Below are 22,372 nucleotides of genomic sequence, written 5' to 3' on the forward strand. Positions count from 1 at the left end.
AAAAGAGTGTACGATCTTGGCGACGACCGCGCACATGTTCTACTCATTCATGCGCGACGGTCAAAATAACTTTTATAGATTACAGTGGGGAGGAGGATTGAAGCAGATGAAGTATGATATGATTCTGAATTTAGTTTTTTTTTCATTTTTTTGGAAGATGGAAAAGACGATAAGGCACTTAAATTGAATGACCATTCACAGCTTCTCCTCCGGTTGCCAGTCCAGATCGAATATAGAAATAGCCAATTTCCAGCTTGTTTAATTCGTTCACCTATTACTGTATTACTTCAGACCATAGACTCTACGTTACGCGAACCAGCCTATGACTGCGAAAAGTCACCCAATCTTGTTGCACATCTTACTAATTTTTCACCGGATTCGTATTCATTGGGCAATCAACTTTGTGATGAAAGGCATATTCCCGAAGCTCGAAATGACGCGTCAACATTGCCGATAGCACCATTAAACTGCAGTCATAACGCAGCATTGTTGTAAGGTAATACCACTTATAAAATAACAATATTACCTAGTTTTACCGAATAATCAATATCATCAGAAGGGTCCACGACAAAGAAGATATGGGAACCGCTGTTTTAGACGTTAATCACGGGTCTCTCACGTTTTTTTATTGGTGTTCACGTCAGACAGGCTAACGGTTTGTCAACATTCCTCGTACATACCTACCGGTCGGGGACCAGAAAATCCACGGGCGGTATTTGCAATAAATACTAGCTTCCAACAATTATCACGGTCCGCTAGCTGCTGCATGATCATACTTTCACCTGCACTAAAAATAATTTGCAAGAATTTCTCAATTCACAAGGTAAGATCTATACCCGTCATATTTTACTCTGTACCGTCTCGTGTGCAGTAACAAGACAGAATCCACATATATACCTATTCAACAGACTCTTACATATTTCGAAACTTATACTGCTCCATAGCATACAAAGAACATTTTTATTTTTTATTAAAATGACCAACGTACAAAAAATAATTACATATTGGCACACCCGAAATGATTTCATTGAGAAATAAAAAGACAATGTACTTGAATGAACAGCATCATGATATTATGGTAAAGCAATAGACATGAGAAATGGAAAAGATATGTGATCAGGTAAAAATGTTTTTGGCAAACTTTTCAGATGTAAAATCGCTTTGCTGAGAGAAATTTACTGGTATACAGATCACAATAATTTTTTACAATTGTCAGATCATCCTTTGGCTTCATTTCGATATTACCTGAAGGTAGAAACAGCCTTCCATAATAATGACCTTTACCGTTAGTGATATCAAAAAAGGAATATTGTTACTTATAACGATTCTCTTCCCATAATTTGAATTCAAAATATTTCAAACTGTTTCTTCATGTTAATCACAGACGACCAAATTCACAGTTCCAAATGATTTAAATATAAAAATACCAAGTTTGAATTGAAAAGTAAATTCTTCCAACATCATCTCACCACTACTCTGAAAAGCACCAATGAATTAGCACTGATGAAAAAGTGACAAAATGGCAGTGTACAAGAAGAGTGAAACGTGTTAGTGGAACATTATTATTATTCAAAAAAGTTTGATTCTGTTACTAAAAGTTTAAAACGAAAGAAAATTATAAAAAAAAGATGGAAAAAAAGAAAAATACAAGAGTGTATCATCCGCTTGTGTCATTAGCAGACAATGACTTTGTCGGCAATTGGCATGCAATAAATTGGTGAAATTTCGCATTCTTACATAACCATACTGTTACAACTACATCCCACAGCATTTCATCTGAGCCCTGAAATCTTACTTGTTTTCACATTTCACAGGGTCAGAGGCTTCAAATACCCTACCAGTTGAAGATTCTCAAATACACAAATTAAGGTTATTTATTGCCAATCTAGCCATAATAAAAACACTGTTAGCTTAAACCTGCTTTTTTGTGCATGCGGATACAAATTCAAGTTCACAAAGTCAAAGCTCAGGATCTCCAACCAGTAAAAGATTTCTAAAAATATAGAATAAGGTAGGTTAATGCTAAATTAGCCAAAATAAAAAAGCTCATCGCTTGCGATCAAAAAATGGAATGCAAACACAAAATGAAAAGTCAAATTGCTTGGGTTTGGGTTCAGATGAAAACATTTCTCCAATTACACAGAACTGCAGTTACCCTGACATAGTATTTTGCTCAGGATTAGAACCAACAGTAATCAGTCACCTTCATGTGAACAAGATAAATTCAATCCTTATGTACTACTGTAGCAATAATCATTTTTTATCAAAGTGAGGTGGGTTGTGCAACTTTGGTGTATCAGGTTCAGCAGCTGAGGTCCCTGCAAAATGCTTTTCCTTCAAATGTAAAGCATCTCCGTCACCATTACTTGAGTTGCTTTCCCCAGAAGTATCAGACGGAAGATGTCGCTTCCCCGTTCTTCTTTCTTCCGATATGCAAGCAGATTTCGTGCTGCTGGAACTAACTTCTTTTTCCTGTACAGCAATGCTGATTCCGTCAGTACCAATCAGCTCATTGTCTTTCTGGATTTTATTTATTAAACTATGATTTGCTGAAGGACTGTTGATAATTGTACTAGACATCAAAGCATGTGCTTTTTTCCGCATAACATCATCCTTGATAGAAAAAAATTTTATTCACAGAAAAATTTGATGAATTAAATATCACGCTCTTGATTAACACACATTTTGTGAATAGCATATTACGACATATCAATTTAATATGTAGACTTTCATCTTAATCATTCTATAGTTTGGGTTCTCAAGGCTCGAGTAAAATACATCATATCTAATAAGGCTGAGAATGGTTAATTGGTTAACAGATTAAAAGATAACCCACCTTCAACCATACATGATCCAGACCTTGTTTTGGCGTCAATCTCTTTTTTGCATCAATTGTTAGGAGACCTTTTATCATAGAAATTGCTGCAAAATAAACTAACATTCAAAAAAGAATAAGAAGCAAAATCTATAAATTTTAAAAAATTGCTGATAATAAAAATTAACGAAACATTTCTAAAAAGAGAGAGCAATGTCACCAAAGTACCATTCTTTGTGAGTGTCTAGCAAATGAAATAACCTTATAAAGTAAGGTGTTTGAGATATAAGTAGTTAGTAATTTTACCATTATCTGATACGCTTTTCCATCTATCATTATCAAAATTATAATATGCAGTTGTTATCTGCTGCAGAAGACCTTGCTTTGTATCTTGGCGATCTCTTGAAAATGGAGGATAAGCAACCAAACTGAAAGAGAAAATAATGATCTCTACTTACAAAATAGATAAATGAAGCTCGCAGGTAAATTACAGTATTATGGATGAGAAACAAAGTGGGTCAGTCTTCGAATCTACCCTTACTGACTGTCAGGTCTTTGATCAGGATTCGGGACTCCGTCACTTTTCGCACCACCACGCTTTTTCTGTCGTATCATTCACTGATCGACAATTACCAAAATTGGGTGATAAGCAAGTACTTGTGGTTGTTTGTACAATATTTCAAAGAGGTCAAGAACAAGAAGTAAAGAGTGCATGAAATTCATAGAAGAGGTAACATTTTTAACTACCAATGTAAAGACCTTTAAAACTACAGAAATTACAAAAATATACATGACCAAGAGCCCAATCAATTAAAAATGCCAAACATATCGAAATTTCTGATGAACGAAATATTAAGCTATATTTACAAGCTAAGATATATACCTATATATTGGTTTTCAATTTAGCCAGTTTGGCTCTTCAAGTTGAATAAATATAAAAATCCATACCAGACATATAGTATTACACCAAGACTCCAACTATCGACTTGTCTAGTATATCCTTCATTAGTAGAACTTCTGAATGATTTAACTAATTCTGGAGCAAGATAGGAAGGAGTACCAGCCTGTGTTTTCATCATGGAAGCTTCACCCACGAGCCTTGAAACACCAAAATCTGTAATCTGAATGTATGGAATAAAATAAATGGAACAGAGTTTGCAACGAAATATTGGCTTATCAATTATTTCAACTAAAAAAAATGAGACTATGCTGTGGATCTTGAGTTCAAAACCCATCCCCTACCAATAAATTGGGTATGCAATGCAAACAAGAGGAAGGTACTCACAAAAATAGTTCCTCATAACACATCTGTGGTTGCTCAAGTGTAAACACCTCATACGAAAACATCAAAAGAAACAAAAATCCAATCCTGATTCTCACCTTTATTAGACATTCTTCATCATCAGACATCATTAATATATTCTCAGGTTTCAAATCTCTATGTGTTACATTGTTATCATGTAAATAAGATACAGCGGATAACATTTGAAAAAATAATAATTTTGCAACTGGTTCATCAAAACCTTTCCCTCTTTCAATAATTCTAGTAAAGAGCTCTCCTCCACAGGCTCTGAAATATTAATCAAAACAGATATGGTTCATATTATACATTACGACTTCAACCAAATAGCAGACTATCCAATGATTTTAAAATACAGCGAAGCACAATGATAGGTCCATGTTAGCTTGTTGTGCTCACACAAAAACAGATAATGATGGAATCACAATTAAATTTCTCCCAGCGAATTATGTAATTTATACTGTTCTGGTTATGTATTTTAGTTCTGTTACCGTAAATATAAACTTGAAAACAAAACATTTTACACCCCAAATAAGGTAGTTTCACTAAACTATTTGATAAAAAATAGCTAAAGATGTTTGCAGCCATGGAGTGCCAAAATTTAACAACTATTCTGAAGACATTCCAAAATAACATTTCCAAATATAGAATATATTTTGATTGGGTCACAGAATCGGCAAAAATCATTGTAAAATTGAATATGGTAATGCAGAATAATGAAAGTTTCCAAGCATTGTTTCGAAAAATAATTTGGCATAGGCATGCAGCTAATCTTTATTACATATTTGCACTGCAAAAAACTTCATTCTAGACTTACAGTTCAAGTACGATGTATAGATTTTGAGGAGAATCGATGACGTCATCCACTCTTATAATACACGGATGGCGTAAAGCAAGAAGTAGTCTGGCTTCTTTCAGTACATCTTCATTGATCTAATAAAAAAGAGAAGAATTTTTTCACACGACACTTATTCATGCCTTCTGTCTCGAACAAGGCCATATACAAGCACAACTGATATCTGATGACATGCGAGCTACTATTTTTACACGAACTATAATCATTCAAGTTCGGCATTGCCTACCCAGTTAATTACACCAGCCCAAGTGATGGCGATGGGATTTGAACCTGAGATGCGTGAATTTTGTACCAGGGAAATTATTAATCCTGCCTCCTTGAAGGATGAGGAATCACATTTTAAAGTTTGAAGTGCTATATTATGTCATCCAGGCCATTCATTCACTGAATTGTGAAGAATATTTACGTACTTTGCCTGGATCTCTTCCATGAAATACAGTTTTTTGTTTGTTTATTATTTTTACTGCATGTCTTCCATAACCACCAAATTTTTGCATAGCTTCTCTTACTTCACCAAAGGCACCACTGAAAACAAGAAGAAATAAGATTTTTATTACGCAATGACATTTCAGGATATGGTGTTTCACAAGAAAGCTAACAAGGTCAAAGGTTAATCAAATGGCAAACCATGTTCTCTCACCCAGGTATCAGTCCATATTGGGTATGGGAATAGTTCACCAGTTATTCAGTTCAGATGTATCGATTTGGTGATGGAGGAAGCCAAATCCAAACAAAGCTTATGTTTGCCATTTAAAGACAAGATTATGGCTACAATTTGAGTACAATTTTCAGAGGTGTAGATTTGCAGTTAAAAGCAAAAATTTGGATTTTTTAAATATATATATAACTGTGTCTACCGTAATTAACAATAGGTGGACAAAATAGCAACCGATAAATATATTGACAACTATACCTGAAAGCTTAGAGAAAAGTTGATGAAAAATGTTCATACTTGCCAATAACTTTCTGCATGATATATTTCTCTTTAAATTTTTGAGGAAGATTGGGATCTTCTTCTTTGCTTTTATCAAAGAATAACAAAACTGAAAAAATAAACATTTATTACATACCGGTAAACATGGCGTCAAAATTGACAATGTAGGTCTCAATAAAGAGCTTATATGCTTTATCCAATTCGCCCTTAGCAATTCCTATGTCACTTACACCTATCTGTCACTACTCACTACTATTTCAACTTATAGTTGAAGGATCTGAAACTTGCTTTGAGCAAACTGGATATATTTTATAACAAACAGGACAGAATTTTCAATAAATTGAATATTATATATGTTTTGAATCACATACTACTGTTTGTCAATGGCATCTATTGGTAAAATTCAGTGTTTCTAAAACAAAATTTTCTTTTCAGTTTTGTCCTGATTTGTATTACAGGAAGTACATTGTTTTGGGTTTGAAAAGTTAGTGACTTCTGACTTAGAACATTGACCACGATCCCCAAGATAATTGCTCAATTATCAGATTTAAAGAAATAACTTTGTATTATTGAATCAACACGTCACAACAAAAAAAGCGTTACATAATTTAAAGAATTTTTAGATCATAGATATTATTATTTATCGGAATCATTAATTATGATATTATTCTATTAGTTTTAAAAAAAACTGCTATATAAATTATACTTTTGAGTTATAAGCTAACTTGAAACTTATTTTCTCTATTATAAACTATTTATAACATTCTAATATAGAACAATGATGAAGATAACCACTTAGGAGACACAGCCTTGCATGAATCGTACTTGATAATATTTTACAACTGACCTCTATTTTTATCAGAACTAATTGATATTTCATCTTTATCACAGAGTGGTCTGGAACCTCTCTTGGGAATTTTTTCTCCGTTGATAAAAACTCCGTTCATGCTGGAGTCATCCAACATAACAGTGTACGTGCCTGTGTTACTTTTTGTCTGAAAAAAGTTGTTTAACAAAATAAAGCTTGAAACTATTTTTCTGTTCTTCTATAAAAGATCAAGTAGGAATCGTATAAAATCTAATATTAATATTATGCTTCATTCAGATGTACAAAATTTCCATTCATTCATTTTTGTGCTATTTAAATAATTACCGGTAGGTGGGACTGATATTCAAATTTATACTGTGAGAAAGGGAAGGGATAAGAGGGCAGTTTAATCTTATGATGAACCACACCCTTTCGCCTGGTTAAAATGTCAGGTAGAATAAATTTTTAATACATACCCAGTTTCATACTAATTCAAAAAATAACTCATTAATAATAAATTAAATACTAAACAGCATAGTCAACTTTACCAAAAAAAACAAAAACTTTGACACTTTTAAAATAGGCCTACTATTTAAACAAGTAGGCGGCAAAAATAAACTCGAACTTCTGACTAAAATAAAAAGTACTTACAAAAACCTACCCTTGTGATTGTGAAATGTTTTTTGCTATATGTGGTAAAATGTTGTGTCTGTTTTATTGAAGGAATATCAAACGTATAAGTACAATCCTGTCCTCGACCAAATGTATATATATCTTCCCGTAGGTCTGAAAATAAAATGGGGAAAGAAACATTATGAATAGGCCATAAGAAAAGTATTACAAACTCTTACAAGGTCTCTGCTATAGGAAAACAAGAGCGCTAAATTTTCCTCTGACCAGACTGTTTTTGACCTAGTCGTCTATACACTGATAACAGACTAACTGCCAATACCCCTTTAGTATCACTGATGTTTTATTATTAGAAAATTGGCCATGATGAATCAGTAATTACGAACGTATATTAGACCTAATCATGTTGGTATGGCAGATTGAAAATTTAGGGTTCAAACACCATGGCCATCAATATCATCACACCCAGGCATTAATAAATTAGGCTGACAGTACCAAAACAAAAAAATTCCGGACTTTTCAAAGATTATAGATACGTCTTTATTGACAGCATTAAGTTGCCATTGAAAGGTCAATATATATTATAGTTGATTTTTGTTGTCAATACATAAATATGTCCAAGATTAGTACGAAGAAGAAGTAAAATAGTTTACTAACCAAAAGGATAAAAGCATCTATCAATTGGATATAAAACACCCCATGAAGGTTCATCTGCATCTGCACCTTCATCTGACACAGAGGCTGGTTCCTGTGTTGGCACTGTTTCAGCACTGAACAAGGAAATAAATTAGGGTTAATAATATTTAAAAGGAATAAGAGACCAAGAAAATTCAACAAATCTCAATGGATAAAACAGACCTGTTTTGATTATGAAATTAAAAAAAAATTTACCGTAGGCTTCTACATATCAATAAAAATTAAACCAAAGAGAGATATACCAGACTTGATTAGTATACTAAATATCAACAATTAACGTTAGCACAGTCTGGAATGGCAAAAACCAAATATTATAGTATTCCGAAAAATTTCCTGAATAATAATTTCAAATATGGAATAAATAGCCTATAGAATAATTCAAATAGGGTCATGTAGAACAGATAATATGTAGAAGTTTATGTTTATTCAAAGAATTTCAAATTGATAATGCAGGAGAGTCATAACAAAAAAATGATTAGATTTGTTCTTTATTTTCGAAATCAATTAAAGCTGTTTTTTGATTTTTCAATTTCCTAAATTTTCCATTTGTTTTGAATATCCCTAGACATAGACATCATGATAACTAAGAATTTGGTCAAAGGAGCCATAAATACAATATATGAACTCTTTCTTATATCAGTGAATATCTTATATTATGTGAAAACTCTCAATCAATATACTCCATTTTTAAATTTGTATGTTGTCAGACTAGGACAGGCAATACAGAAAAGAGTCCATCCACTCTCATTAACAATGCGTAAGAAACAGAAATGGCTTAAAATTTAAAACAAATTTTAAGACACATCTTTATATTTTCATCCGCATTACTATACCACTTTTGTAACGCACTACCAGGAACAATGAAGGCTGGTTGAGCTGACTTAAAAGTGGATTAGGAGTACACATCCCCGCATTCCAAGCATATCTATACTTATGAGTTATATATACTGATTAAGGTTTTCAAAAATATTCTTATGGCCTATTTATAACAATTTGAACATATTGTAAATTTTTTCATATTTTGACATGGAATTAACAAAGTAAAAAATCCAAGCTTTGAGTTGTTCAGATATATGAACACACAGATAGACTGGATAGTGTTGGAAGCAGTAGCTAAGAAACACCAGATTTTCAAAGACTTGGCACATGAATACTTGAAATATATAAAGAAAAATGAAAAATGTTAGACTTTTCTAGGGCCCTAAGGGTTGAGCTTGTCCTATTTCAATAGCATGATAAAAATAATAATGAAAGATAAATATAACATGTAGGGTATATTCATTCGAGATGTCGAGTGGGAAAATTTATAATCAACTATAGTGCCATTTAAAAAAAGAATTTAACGTGGGGTCTAAGTTGACAAAAATCCCAACCTTCAATCCCGGACGTTTATGAGATTATGATCCAGCTCAAAAAACCCAAAACCTTTGGTTAAAAGACTGTTAATAAGAACGCTTAGTAAACCTAATGCTTTCTGGGTTTCTGCGAGTATTTTGACTTTGTTCACTCTCATTGAAAGTCCAACTTTAGAGATTTTAGAATTTGAATATATGACTCCAGCTCCAGTGAAAACTTTACATATTAGACTTTGAATTCAAGCACTAATCAGAGAATTAAAACCTAAAAGTTGTTTTAGTCACCTGGAAACAGTATTTGCAGTTCCACTCGATGATGAAGTACCAGTTTGTCCACTGCTGCTACTACTTTGTTGATTTGCTTGGCTGCCGCTCACACCAGAACTTTGAGGCTTTTCTTCTTTCCCATTTTGACCAACATTTGAGTTCTGGTTTTCATTCATTTTTTTTAATCCTTCTTTATAAAATTCACAGTGAAGAATATACATATATATGTTATCCAATCATATTCCAATCGTAAATTCATTTTTGATTATTTTAAACATGTGAATAGAGAACAAAATAAAGTTAACAAATATACTGCCAAGATATATTGTGAGATAAATGAGCTGACAAGCAGTATAAAATGAAAGGCTGTGCGATGCGAACTGAACGGAAAGGGAACAATTTGAAAAATGAAAATGCAAAGTTTGCAATTTTGACACACACAAAATATACAGTAGTATTCAAATGGCTAATATGATGATTCAAACTCGGGTATAACTGTGTACAAGAAGATTAATAGAGTGGTTTCAGTAACTGCTGATAAATTACAGTCTCCTACCAGCAATAACTATTTACCTTGGTAAATGTTATCATTTGCAAATGGACTAGAATTGAAGGGTGTGGTCCACAACACGCCTATTTGTGCTTTACAAGTCTATTTTGTGCTTTCCTCTACTGGGGCTATATGTAATACTAAAAGGTACATATAAAAATTTGTGAATTAATATTTGCAAATTGACAGTAATAGTAATTCATTACATTTTGTCATTAAATGATTATTACAATATAATGGCTCTATGAGTATAAGTTAACACTGAAAGCAGGCACTGTTTATAACATTAATTTTATGTGGATGCAAACGTAGAATAGTATTCGAAAGTTGATTGAAAGAATATTCAGAATAGCAGGAAACTAATGCAGAGAACAGAGACTATGTTTTAGAACATAATGTCAACATTGATGGTGAAAATGTACAATAATCGTACAAAATTTTAATCTAGTATAAAGCTTTCAAGAGCCTTCCCATGAAAAATGGAATTGAGGGGAATTCTGAGTAGTAGCGAGAAAGGCTGGGAAACTTGAGCATGGAGCCATGAGTTTCGTTAAATCTGGAACTACCAGAAATTTTATTAGCTACAGCTCCTAACCAATTTATAATTTTTTCAAACTTTTAATTTTCGAACCAACTCCGCGGCCCTGGTAGCGAGATAAAAGTCTTGGACCAAAAAAAAAAAATTCAAAACTGTCGCCTCACTTTACAAAATGTTCATGAATATAATAAAAGAAAATAGAATGATAATGGATGAAAGTAAGGAAATAGACATGACAAAGATAGGTAATAACACTCATAACAGGACATTGAAAGTAAATTTTTAACAAAGAAGTGGAACATATACAATAAAGCAAACCTCATTAATTAACAAGGTATTGAAATAAAATTTTTAATTAGTTTGCTAAAGATGAGTGCTTTTTTTGTTAGTCTAATTATATTCAATATTTAAAATGACTATAGCTACTACTCGAAAATTCATAGACAAAAATTTCTTGTAATCTGAAATAGTAGGCCTACATAGCAATCACTTGAAAAAAATAATAAATGTCCTAGCAGCAAATTCTCATACTAAAGTTATAAATATGAACAATTTGTTCTGGCAAAAATTAGAGCTATTCATTTACGTCATCCCGTCATGAATATTAAAAGTTGACTAAAGTAATAAAGTAGTGAATTAAACAACCTTACTTAACTGCACATGCAATACTAATTCCAAAGAACAAACATACGACTATAAGTTAAAAATACACCAGATATAGAATTCTCAATCCCACTAAACAATGCTACCAAAAAAGCACAAAAAGTTACAAATGATTCCAATGTCAATTAATCCAAATATCAAATAACCAGAAAATTACAAAAAATGCTATTAAAGGATCACCGTCCAGAAGTCTAATTGAATAAACCAGTGCTTTACAAACTGTTTGGTTAGGTGACACACTAAATTAAATAAAAAATAAATTTGCAAATATTTTAATCTAAAAGTTGTTGGAAAATTTATAAATGAAATGTATCCCTGTATATAGGTTAAAGCACATGAAAATCCAGTAAATCAGAATCGTTAATAAGGCGAGAGCATCAAAAACGATATAATCTATTAAACTGTAAATATCTAGTGTGGAATTATGTTTCAAGGCTGATAGACAACATGCAATCATACTCAATTGAGGCACATATGAGTCGAGACTACAGTTTTAAAGTCACAGAAATTTACTATTTCAATAGCGTATTTTTTCATTATATTTCTTGGCCTGTTTATTCAATATATATTGGGAATTCACAAATGTGTTTTCTTAGTAGTTGAAGACTTATCAATATCTCCTGCATTAACTGCGAGTGAGTCCAATGATTGTTGAATCTCGCTGTTCACCATCATTAATTTTTCACACATATTATGCGAACTATTCTCAGGTCCGATTATAGCAAAAAACTTTTCCGAGCTTTTATCTTCTAGATGTTTGAAATAAATTTTGATAAGAATATCAGCTGCGGGTTCATCAATAGCTCCGAACGCCTCAGGCACCCAAAGGGTCCGAAGTAGAAATAACTGACGTATTGCCAGATGTACTTGTTCGCTAGAAATACTAGATTGAAGTACTTGTTCTGCTTCTTCCACTGTCATAGATTTTAAATCATGCAACATCTCTATGTCTGTTTTATCTCTATGTGCTTGAAAAGTTTTCTCAACAACTAGGATTTTCTTTTTTAGCATTCCGAGTTGTTCAGTAATATTTTTCGTTTCGACGGTACTCAGTGATACCAAGTTTATCAGCTTGTTAAAGCTTTTCAAAAGTAGCAAAAGCTGAAAGTGAAGTTTGTATAACATTCGACAGAGTTCCAATTGTTTGTATTCAATCCCCTGAGATTTTGTATTTATCTGTTTTGTGTTACCATTTTCAAGACTTTTTATCAAGTCCATACACTCTGATGCAGCTTTTTGTTTTGCGTTGTAGGAATCTAAATGATCCTGTAATTCTGAAACACCAAATTTCATTTGTTCGACCACTGGTTCAATAGCGCTTTTTGTAGCGAGACAAATTGGGCATTTTATTTGTGAGGGCAGTTGCTCGACCATGGAACTAAAATGTTCTGCAATTCTAGATAATTGCCCACCTAGATGTTTACAACCATCTTTACTTAAATTACTGAAATCAATACATAATACTTTGAAAAGCATTGGAAAGAGATCAAAAGTTTTTGAAATAAATGCAGAGTCGTTATATGTTGCCATAGAAGCGATGTGAAGTTTCCATGTTGTATATGTCGTGTCATGGTAAGCGGTTCCATCCTTTACTTTAAAACTAGTAGAAACCTCATTCGGAAGTTGTAAAGTTTTGACGGGAGAATCCGTTAGCTGCGATAAGAAATGAGAAGGTGAATCAAAACGAATTGCAGTCAAGTTTGAAGTGATGTCGCTAGTAGGTGGTGGTTCCACAATTGGAATATCTATCTGACCAAGAGTGTCATCAGAATGAGGCAAGGATTGTAGAGACAAGGATGAAATGGTTGGAGGTGGTGGTGTGCCTAAATTAGTCAAACTTGAAATTAAAGTATCAGTTTTATCCATTTCTAATTGAAGTTCTTCAGATGATGAAATCGGGCTGTTATTTGTGAGATCGTTTTCCAGTTCATCTAAATTGCTCAAAGACTCAGAAGTATTTTCTTGATCGTTGGTCGATTTCTCAAATTCTGATGTTTTCATCGATTCTGAAGAAGATAGATTTGACTTTGGATGTATAGCACTCTCACTTTGAGTGAGTGATCTGGAGTGAGTTTTTTGTGACAATTGTGGAGAATCAGCGATGTTAATGCTTTCTACGGACGATTGCGGCGTGTTCTTTTTTCTTTGTTTCTCGTTTTCTGCAATTGAAGAAATCATTATCATAGAGGAGTGAGTATCGGTGGTCTCAACATCAGTAAATATACTTCTTGTCCCACTCCATGATTGCGACAAAACACCAGAAGTGAGTGAAAGTGTTTGGTTATAATCATCGTCATCCTGACTGTGTAGAGATGTAAGCTCATCCTCTTCTGTCGGAGTTTGATCCAGATCTTGACTCATGTCATGATTGGCGATTGGTGTAAGATTATAAGTGTCGGGGTCTTCTTCTGTTACACCAGCTTCATTATCTTGACCGCTGGGAGTTGAAGATTGATTTTGAAGTAGTGCAAATCCTTCTTCATTGTCCTCCAGTTCCTCGTCAAGAAAATCAAAATTCCGTAAAACTCTTATATCATCAATACCACTTCCACTCTTATCACTCTCCGTATCACTTTCACTCTCATCCTCATTAGAGTCGTAAGATTTTCCATCGACATCCTCATCTTGAGTGGGTGACATCAGCCTATCAGGTGACTGGTGATATTGGTTCATTTCTTCTTGTGTCGGGTCATGAGACATTTGTAGATGTTTTCCACATATAGGGAGAACACATACAATACTATCGTAAGTACGTTTTTGAGATAAGTGAGGCCTTTTCCAACTCGTTACAATTGATGAAGCAGTGCTTGGGTGGTAAGAAGGAGAACTCGAATGTGGGTGACGTTTACCCATTGATTCATCTGTACGTCGTCGTCCAACAATTGGGGTATTTGAAAGGTTATATTGGAAAGTTAAGGTGCGTCCCGGGAGTTCAAGACGATCCATATCACCACTCAAACTAGAGCTTGTTGGGAGCATCCCAGAAGCAGTTGGCGTGGTGATTGCAGATGATCGAGATACGGCCAGTTTTAAAATATTTAAAGCCTCTTTCCATAGTTTTGTGCTGTTAACAAACTTTGATACAGTACGTAAAATGCTCTGCGTAAAGTCAATTTCCTCAGGGGAGTTTGAAAGTAATATTTCCGACAAGGATAACATGCTACAAATAAGCCTCAAACATGACAGATGAGTAGAAACTGGCCCTTTATCCAACAATTCAATCAAAAATGTCAATTGTTCTCGTATCGAATTAGGAAATGTTTCATGAATATATTTGCATACAACGCTGATCCAAGTCAAGCAGGGTTTGCCATATGAGCGATTGCAGTAAAGACTCATTACGTGAGCAAGAGATTGTAGTTTTTTCTTTTGTGGAAAACTGTCCAAACAAACTTGAGCTACATTATGTGCAGCATCTAAACACATTTGATCTGGGTCATTAAAACAGTCCAATAAATGGGGCAGAAGCGAAATTACATTCATTGAAAAGCCACAACCTTGATCTGCCTTGCCAGATATGAGTGAAAAATTTGATAAAGTAGTAAATGAGGATAATATGTTGAATGTGGCATTGTAGGTGACAGATGACGTAAGACCTTTCAGAAGCATATTTTGAATTCCATGAAAAGACGTCCACTTTATTTGAGTAACATATCTTTCTATTAGTGAGCGACTTTCCGCCTCTTGTAAAGGCAAATGGGAAAGTACTTTCTCAATAAGTTGAACAGCAATGAGAAATTCGTGTTCATAATCCGATTCCAACAAGGCAACACCAATCCAAAATATTTGAGCAAATGTCATTTTCCTTTCCTTGGACGAACTGTGGGGTCTGACATAGCATGACAATCCTACACCAGTTTCTGAATTCATTGACATACTATGACCAGTGCTCGCAGGTCGACGAAAACTAAGTTGAGCTGAAACTTTTCTTTCCAAATTTCCTGACTTTGTTCCTTGAAATGATTCTGCCTCCTTAGGTGGAGATGAGACTGAGTTTGCAGATGACACATCGGATTCAGTAGAATTGTGACATAAACCTGCTGTTGGTACACTAGATGAATGCATGATATCATCAACCATTTTCTTCGACAAAGTTACAGAACCAGATCTGCGATGTGCATGTTTACGTCCTCTTATAGTTGATTCTGGTTGAGCTGTTGCATTCTGTGATGGCAAAGATAATGGAGCAGCACCAGATCTATTTGGACTAGCAGAGTAATTCGGCAAACGACCTGGTGTTGGAGACCTAGGTTTTTTGATTTGCTCAGAATGAACATGCAAAGAGTGGGACTGCTGTGAATTTAAACTTGAGTCTGCTGCTGTTGTGTTACTAAAAGAGGCTTCACCAGAAGACGATTCTTTTCTAATCAATGAAATATCACAATCATGTAGTAAAGTTACAAGAATTTCTATTACTTGTGATTGTGTTTCTTGATCATTACCATAAACAATCCGATTCAAAAGGCAACGGACTAATTTATTGAAGAAAACTGGCGATAATGGTAGTTTCAAAGCACGAAATACCTGCAAAGATCGATTGGCATGGTGCTTGTTATAAGTTGCAATTGCAAACTTTGACGCTTCACTTCCAAGTCTCTCCCTAACCTTTAGTCTGGGTATTTGTTGCTCAAATAGCTCAATTGTTTTCTGCACAAATGCAGACAGTTGTTCTGTACTGTTTAAAAATAAATTTTTTGGATTAACAACTTCATAAGTCCATAATTGGGTCGTGGCACTGATCAAATTTTTCAAATGTGATGCACACAAATTTTTCAATTGACTTTCGGTTTTTACATGTTCAGAAGGCTCTGTTTCTCCATTTTCAGAAATTGATGTTATTTCCGTATACGAGTACCTGTTATCATCACCTGCTTTGGCATATTTCAACTCATTAGATTTTGGTTGTAAATAGGTAGTAATGGATTGCTGTGATAGAGTATGGATTGCAGAATCCTGAGAATAGGAAAGCACAGTTCCTATCATTTCTTTGGGGATCAAATTAGGTAGTAAAATAATAAAAAGATTGGCGAATAATCTACGGCAGTAGTACGGGACTTCTGGTAGTTGGCACTGGTCGACATTTAGAATCAGAGACAGTAAAACAGACGGTAAATGTATTTGCCAGTTAATGTCAATGCTTCGATAAAAAACAAGCTCTGAAAGGAATATACAAGCTACGTTTGACCGTAACAATCCTTCAATTTTTTCACAATTAATAAATGTATGTAGAGGTAATAGAACCACATTTGATGGAAGTGGTAGAGGCCTTGGTGATAAATCATCTTGGATTGCTACAGACCAATCATAATATTCCTTCAACTGATTTTGGAAGTTCTCAGAGTTCGGTTTTGAATCATGAAATTTAGTTGTGTTACCAATAGCGATAGAATTTCTCAGGGGAGTATCTGTCTTCTCAAAAGGTGATTTAGACCTCAATTCCTTTGCTGAAGTAAATTTTTGTGGCAATTTTGCACTCAATGTTTCGGTGAGTGATTGTTTCGTAAAAAGATCACTTGATCTCCCAGGTGACACAGTGCTAAACTTGGGACTTGAAATCGCACTTGGGGGTGTCGATGAATCGGTGACCGTATTAAGAGAACAAAGTGAAGACGATAATACTGGCGTTCTTTTAGACAAACCAGATCCAACTCTGAATTTTGATTTTTCGACAAAACTCAATTGAGATGATGACATGCTGTCATTTCCTTTTCTATCCAAACTAATAGGGACTTGTAAAGATAAGCGATGGTGGCTTGGCGTAGTTGAACTTCTGGGTTTTCTTTCAATGACAATAGGGGAGGAAGGTCTAGCAGGAGTGGAAGTTGAAATTGACGATACTTCAGGTGATACTGATAATGGAATGGCAGAATTTTTTTCATTAGCCTGAAAATCACCTTCAGACAAAGAAGGTTTTCTTCCTTCGGGAGAACTACCCTTTTTCAATGAAGAATCTTTGCTGGCATCCAATCTTGGTAATAAACTAACAATTTTGTAATAGGGTGCTGTTTCAATAGAATCCAGAACCAATGATATAGGATCAGCCATTTGACATTCTTCTATAAGAATCGATGTGACCCTTGAACCCTTTGACCTACCGATATAGGAAACAGCCAACCTCGCAGCTTTTCTCAGATTTTCTGTTGTGTGAACAGAATAAAGCGCCATCAAATATTGTAAACAGGCAAGCAAATTTCCATACCAAGTACTACATAACACAGACCAACAGCTTTCTAGTTCAGGCGCCAAGTTTTGATGATAATATGATGTAAGATACGTAAGGTTGTTCAAAACGTGAAGAGTTGCGTTTTTAGAGCCCCACCCGTCGTGGGGCAGCCAGGGGTGATTTTGTGTAGAAATAGATTTGTGAGGATCATCTACCTTTGTGGAGTCGTCATCAATCAAAACAAGCTCAATATTTTGTAACCAAGGTTGCATTACTTCAAGCAAATGTCTCTGACCAACTAAATTTGCAGACGGAAAACGAACAAATAATTCTGATAATATAGCATGACTCAATTCTGGGTGAGACCGAGCTAATTCTTCAGACATTCTTAACGGATGAACAATATGTGATCCTAGAGAGTGAACAGAAGCACTTCTGCCCTTTCTTTGCAAAGAATTCATCCGATTCTGTGATTCAAGTTTTTTCTTATTTTCTTCGTAACCAGGAAAATATCTTGATAGTAGTGTTGATAGCAAATGTTCCGCTGCCTGAGCAACTTGTGCATCAGAATCCATTGCTTTAAACATAGCAAGATTGAGAATGGAGATTGGATCACTTGCATATTCTGAACTTGAAAAAATGGTGGATATTCCCAGGAAACAACTAGCAGCGACCAAAGATGATCCCGTGTAACACTTACCCACAAGCCAAGTCAATAGGTTTTGCATACCGGGGTTGAAATGAAGCAATAGGATGATTGTCTCTTGTCCTAACTGATGAGCAAACGGATCAGAGCAGTTAAGTAAAGATTCCAACCATTGAAAAAGGTATCCTTCCATGCCAAATGCTTTTTCATCAAAGACAGGACCACAACATAATACAGAGCACTCTGCACACAGCATTGACAGAAGTTGTGAACTAGTTTGTCCGAGCTTGTCTGTATCACTTTCCTGCTGAGCACTAGCGCATTTGTCGCACCAAGAACTGAATAAAAAGAAAAGTTTTTTCCTTGTTTCATTGGATAACATTTGGGGGCGTGAAGAGATAGGAAGATGGCGAATAAGTTGAACAACCATTTCTGCAAAATTAAATCTCATTTCATCCGTACTTTGACCCGTAATCAACATATTACCAAATGAAGTTGTTGATAAATTCTGCTGCTGAGAAGAAAAACTGGTTCCTAATGCCGCATTCTCAGTTTTGTCCATTGTTTCTAAAATTGTACTGGTTTCTTCAATATAATCTTGTAAAATTTCTTTCGGTTTCTTTTGATTAATTAGTTTATCACCTTCTAACAACAAGCCCTCGCTCAGAACTTTATGGGAAGCGAGGTTTGCAAATAATTTCACAAGTACAATCCGTATATTGTCTCTCTTTTTTCTTCTCCGTACATTTTCTTGCTTTTTTGTTTCACTAGCCTCATGAACAAGATGTAAAATTTCAATTACCAAATCATGAAATGCAAACACGCTTGTGTGTCCAAGACCTATAACAGCCCCCTCTCTATACAAAGGGTTGTTGTTTTCAGCTCTGAGTATTGCGACTAAACGATGAAAAAGGGTGGATGGTACTGCGTCCATTCTCTCAACATCCCGAATTAAAGCTACCTTCCAATCAGGAGTACCAGCTGGAATCGCAGACTCGATGCTCTGCTTTTGTTTAATAAATAAACTTGACGGTGATGACTTACAAGCGAATATCAAATAGTTCGTCCAAAGTGTGAGATTCTGGTCTCCACTCACAGACACAGAGGCAACTTTTTTGCTCCCAGTAGTCATGATAGGTTCAAGGTGGCGTTGCATTTGTGACAGACGAATATAAACATCTGGCCAGGAGTATGCCAAAGCACTAGGACAAAACTTAGGTAAACGTGATGGTTCAACAAAAGAAGTCATGAATAAAATCCAGGGATGAATACCATCTATTTCATGCCAATTACTGGAGCATTCAACTAAAGCAGTCAACTCTTTTTCCGATGCAACAGATGTAATAAGTTCTCTGTCGGACTCTTTGAAATTTTGGACAAATTTTTGTTGTTTCAACACTTCTTCTGTGACCTCTGTACAAAATTCGTCTAACACATCTAAACAGAGTCTATCATCTCGTTTTCCATAATCCAATGCACGTGCAAGTGTTCGAACCTCTTTCAAAATATGGCCGGCTAACTTTCTTGTGATACTTCTCGAACTACAAAGTAATACAATTGCAAACCCTTCAATTCGATTAATAATAGGTGCATAAATACACTTTCCACTATTCGGCGAAGCATGGCCACTAGGATTATTTTTTGGCATTATATGATTTTTCTGTTTTGATGCTGGCTTTCCATTACCACTTTCCACATTTGTAACATTATTTTTCCAAGCAATTATAAGAGAAGCTAAAATTTTCAAAGCCCCGTCAAGCAAGACTTGATGGATGTCAGAAACCTGCTTCAAAACAAATGACAAAAACGAAGCCACAACTTCTTCACTAAGAAGTGGGAAATCAACTGCAAATGCCTGTAATGCTGTAATGGCCCGGCTTCTTAATTCTTCATCTACATGCACAGTCAATCGACACAACATTTCTAGTAGATCACTGTGAGGCATGCCATGAGGCATAAGTCTTGGTATTGCAGCTACACATGTTCTAAAAAGTTCAATTTTAGGTTTGTGTTCTCCTGCTAAAAGATCCTGGGGATCTTTATTGGTCAATTGAGAATTTGTAAGCATCATACGAACACCAACCTGAGTATCAAGTGCCAGCAAAATACCATCTAAGGCTCTTTGAACATGCTTATGATAATGAGAAACACCAATTGTCCGAGCCTCATCTTCAGTTAAAGTTTTGTTGATAAATGTCTTTTTGACACGAATTGTATTTCCAGAAGGCATGACATTGATTGTTGATGGCATCGGGGGAGCACCATCCTTTTGTTGTAAACTGTCAGTGATGATTAGAAATGCACGTAGTCCAATATTCATTCGTTCAGGGTATAATGTCACAGGTTTTGTTGTTCTTGACCCTGATAAAGACACTGAAAGCAGGTCTAGCACAATTTCTTTCATCGCAAAATCTAGCCTCTCAAGAGCGATGAATTGAATAATTTTAACAAATATATTGAGAGGTGTGTCTTTTGGTACAACATTTCTTGATCCAGCTGGAAAAAGGCTTTTTACAATTGATTGCAATCTAGTTTGTGTTATTGTATTACTCTCGCATTTGATACGAACCATGTATACCCAAAGTAGCCTGTATAAGGACTCAAGAGCAACTCTTGATAATTTCTGATCACGACTTTTTAATGTAGATAGGCAACTGTCAAGAAATATATGCCAGTTATTAAGAAAAAATTTCTTCTGTGAAACACATAATAAACATGTGATTAGTGGAAACATTGCAAGTTTATTTTTCTGCCTTTTAGACAATTCAAGGCTCGTGGGATATAATGAATCCACAAAATCCCGAAGCACCGGGACATTTACTTCAGTTTTAACGGCAGCTGCCACAGGTACAAGAACTTCAACAAACAATCCCGCTAAGGCATGCTTTACTTCTCGATTCTTAATATCCAAACTGTAATTGGCTAATTCCTGAAGAAACCGAAATGATGCCTCAAAATCTTCAATAGGATACATTTTCACACGGAAATATTTCATTCCCATTATAAGAGAAATCGTTGAACCAGTAGGTGCATCTTTGTCTTTGAGGAGCTCATACATAAATTTATTTCTAACCGCTTGAAATTTTGTTTGTGCAAGCACACCGATTGCCTCTCCATACAAATCCGCAACAATTCGGATTTCTAAAGTATCATTAAACTTCTGTTGACCTGAAACTTGAAAACTTTTGAATGCACGAGCCAATATATAACGTATTTGACTATCTGGAAGTGGGTGTACTGGAATTTGACGTAAAACCTCAATTAGGACGAGGCAGAAAACAAATTCTACTGCAGTTTCTCTACATTTATCTCGAGTATCTTCAGATAGTTGATTGCTGTCACTTTTACCCTTTGAACCTGATTTTGGTTGCTTATCTTCTAACAATGATTCTGTTGTCTGTTTTTTATCAGGTAATTGATACTTGTACCAGTCAAAAAGGGTTTGCAACAAAGATGGTAAGCAATATTCTGCTACGCAACCCAAAGAACTTAGCAATTGATCAAATTGTGGATCTTCGCCACGTTGAAGAGATTTCATTAAACTATCTTTCGTCCATGTTGTACCAGTTGCAGATCCTCTCAAATGAGTATTGAGAAGAACATCTACTTTTTTATCAACTTGAGCTGTAAATTCAGCAATCAAAGTGTGCAAAACAAACTGTCCACTTAGTAGTGATTGTCCATTTGCCTCATTTTTTTCAGGTGTATGATCACCATCCATTTTATAATTAGAATCCAATGACTATCTAATAAGCATCCTTAGATAAAAAAAATATTTTCAGTTATAAATGGAAGACAACTTTTTCCATACAAAAATGTATGGATAAACTATTAGTGTATTATTGCTAATATATCAAATAATATTACTGTTAATGTTTTGCCATTAAATAGTAAAAGCAATACTACTCTTCTAGAAGTTCAACTGCACCTATAACCATAACAAAAAAAATATTCAATTCAACTTATTAAATTCTAATATAGATGATACAGATGCATATGATAGTAGCTGTTAAAATAAATTAATAACAATTAACTTACACAATAAAATGTAATTTTTTTCTACGATTAAACTCTTATGAAAATTGATCGTAATTTTACATATCAGTATATTGAAATTTGGTTTAAAAAAGTTCGACTTCATTATTGATTAA

The 22,372-nt window shown here is 34.6% G+C and overlaps 2 protein-coding genes across 2 annotated transcripts; both read right to left on the reverse strand.

Annotated features, from left to right (window-relative positions):
• Positions 1–946: 946 nt before the first annotated feature.
• Positions 947–10,893, reverse strand: LOC120342829 (serine/threonine-protein kinase Chk2-like). The gene is made up of 12 exons (XM_078111079.1): positions 9,680–10,893; positions 8,001–8,113; positions 7,375–7,499; positions 6,753–6,900; positions 5,924–6,014; positions 5,382–5,496; positions 4,933–5,048; positions 4,196–4,385; positions 3,764–3,936; positions 3,122–3,243; positions 2,837–2,922; positions 947–2,613 (listed from the first exon to the last, which is right to left on the reverse strand). The coding sequence occupies exons 1-12, from the start codon at positions 9,880–9,882 to the stop codon at positions 2,254–2,256; spliced, it is 1,842 nt and encodes a 613-aa protein (XP_077967205.1). The 5' UTR covers positions 9,883–10,893; the 3' UTR covers positions 947–2,253.
• Positions 10,894–11,040: 147 nt separating this feature from the next.
• Positions 11,041–21,977, reverse strand: LOC120342828 (protein furry homolog-like). Its single transcript, XM_078111078.1, has one exon. The coding sequence runs from the start codon at positions 21,940–21,942 to the stop codon at positions 11,989–11,991; it is 9,954 nt and encodes a 3,317-aa protein (XP_077967204.1). The 5' UTR covers positions 21,943–21,977; the 3' UTR covers positions 11,041–11,988.
• Positions 21,978–22,372: the final 395 nt, after the last annotated feature.

The sequence above is a fragment of the Styela clava genome, chromosome 3 (genome assembly GCF_964204865.1).
Source record: "Styela clava chromosome 3, kaStyClav1.hap1.2, whole genome shotgun sequence".
Lineage (NCBI taxonomy): Eukaryota > Metazoa > Chordata > Ascidiacea > Stolidobranchia > Styelidae > Styela > Styela clava.

What these genes read in the sequence shown, in the direction of transcription:
- LOC120342829 (XM_078111079.1), bottom strand. Translation starts at nt 9,882, where the DNA reads ATGTATATTCTTCACTGTGAATTTTATAAAGAAGGATTAAAAAAAATG. An exon ending in ATGAAGAATGTCTAATAAAG is followed by an intron (nt 3,937 to 4,195) that starts GTGAGAATCAGG and finishes CCATACATTCAG; the next exon opens with ATTACAGATTTTGGTGTTTC. An exon ending in GGTGTAATACTATATGTCTG is followed by an intron (nt 3,244 to 3,763) that starts GTATGGATTTTT and finishes TTTCTCTTTCAG; the next exon opens with TTTGGTTGCTTATCCTCCAT.
- LOC120342828 (XM_078111078.1), bottom strand. Translation starts at nt 21,942, where the DNA reads ATGGATGGTGATCATACACCTGAAAAAAATGAGGCAAATGGACAATCA.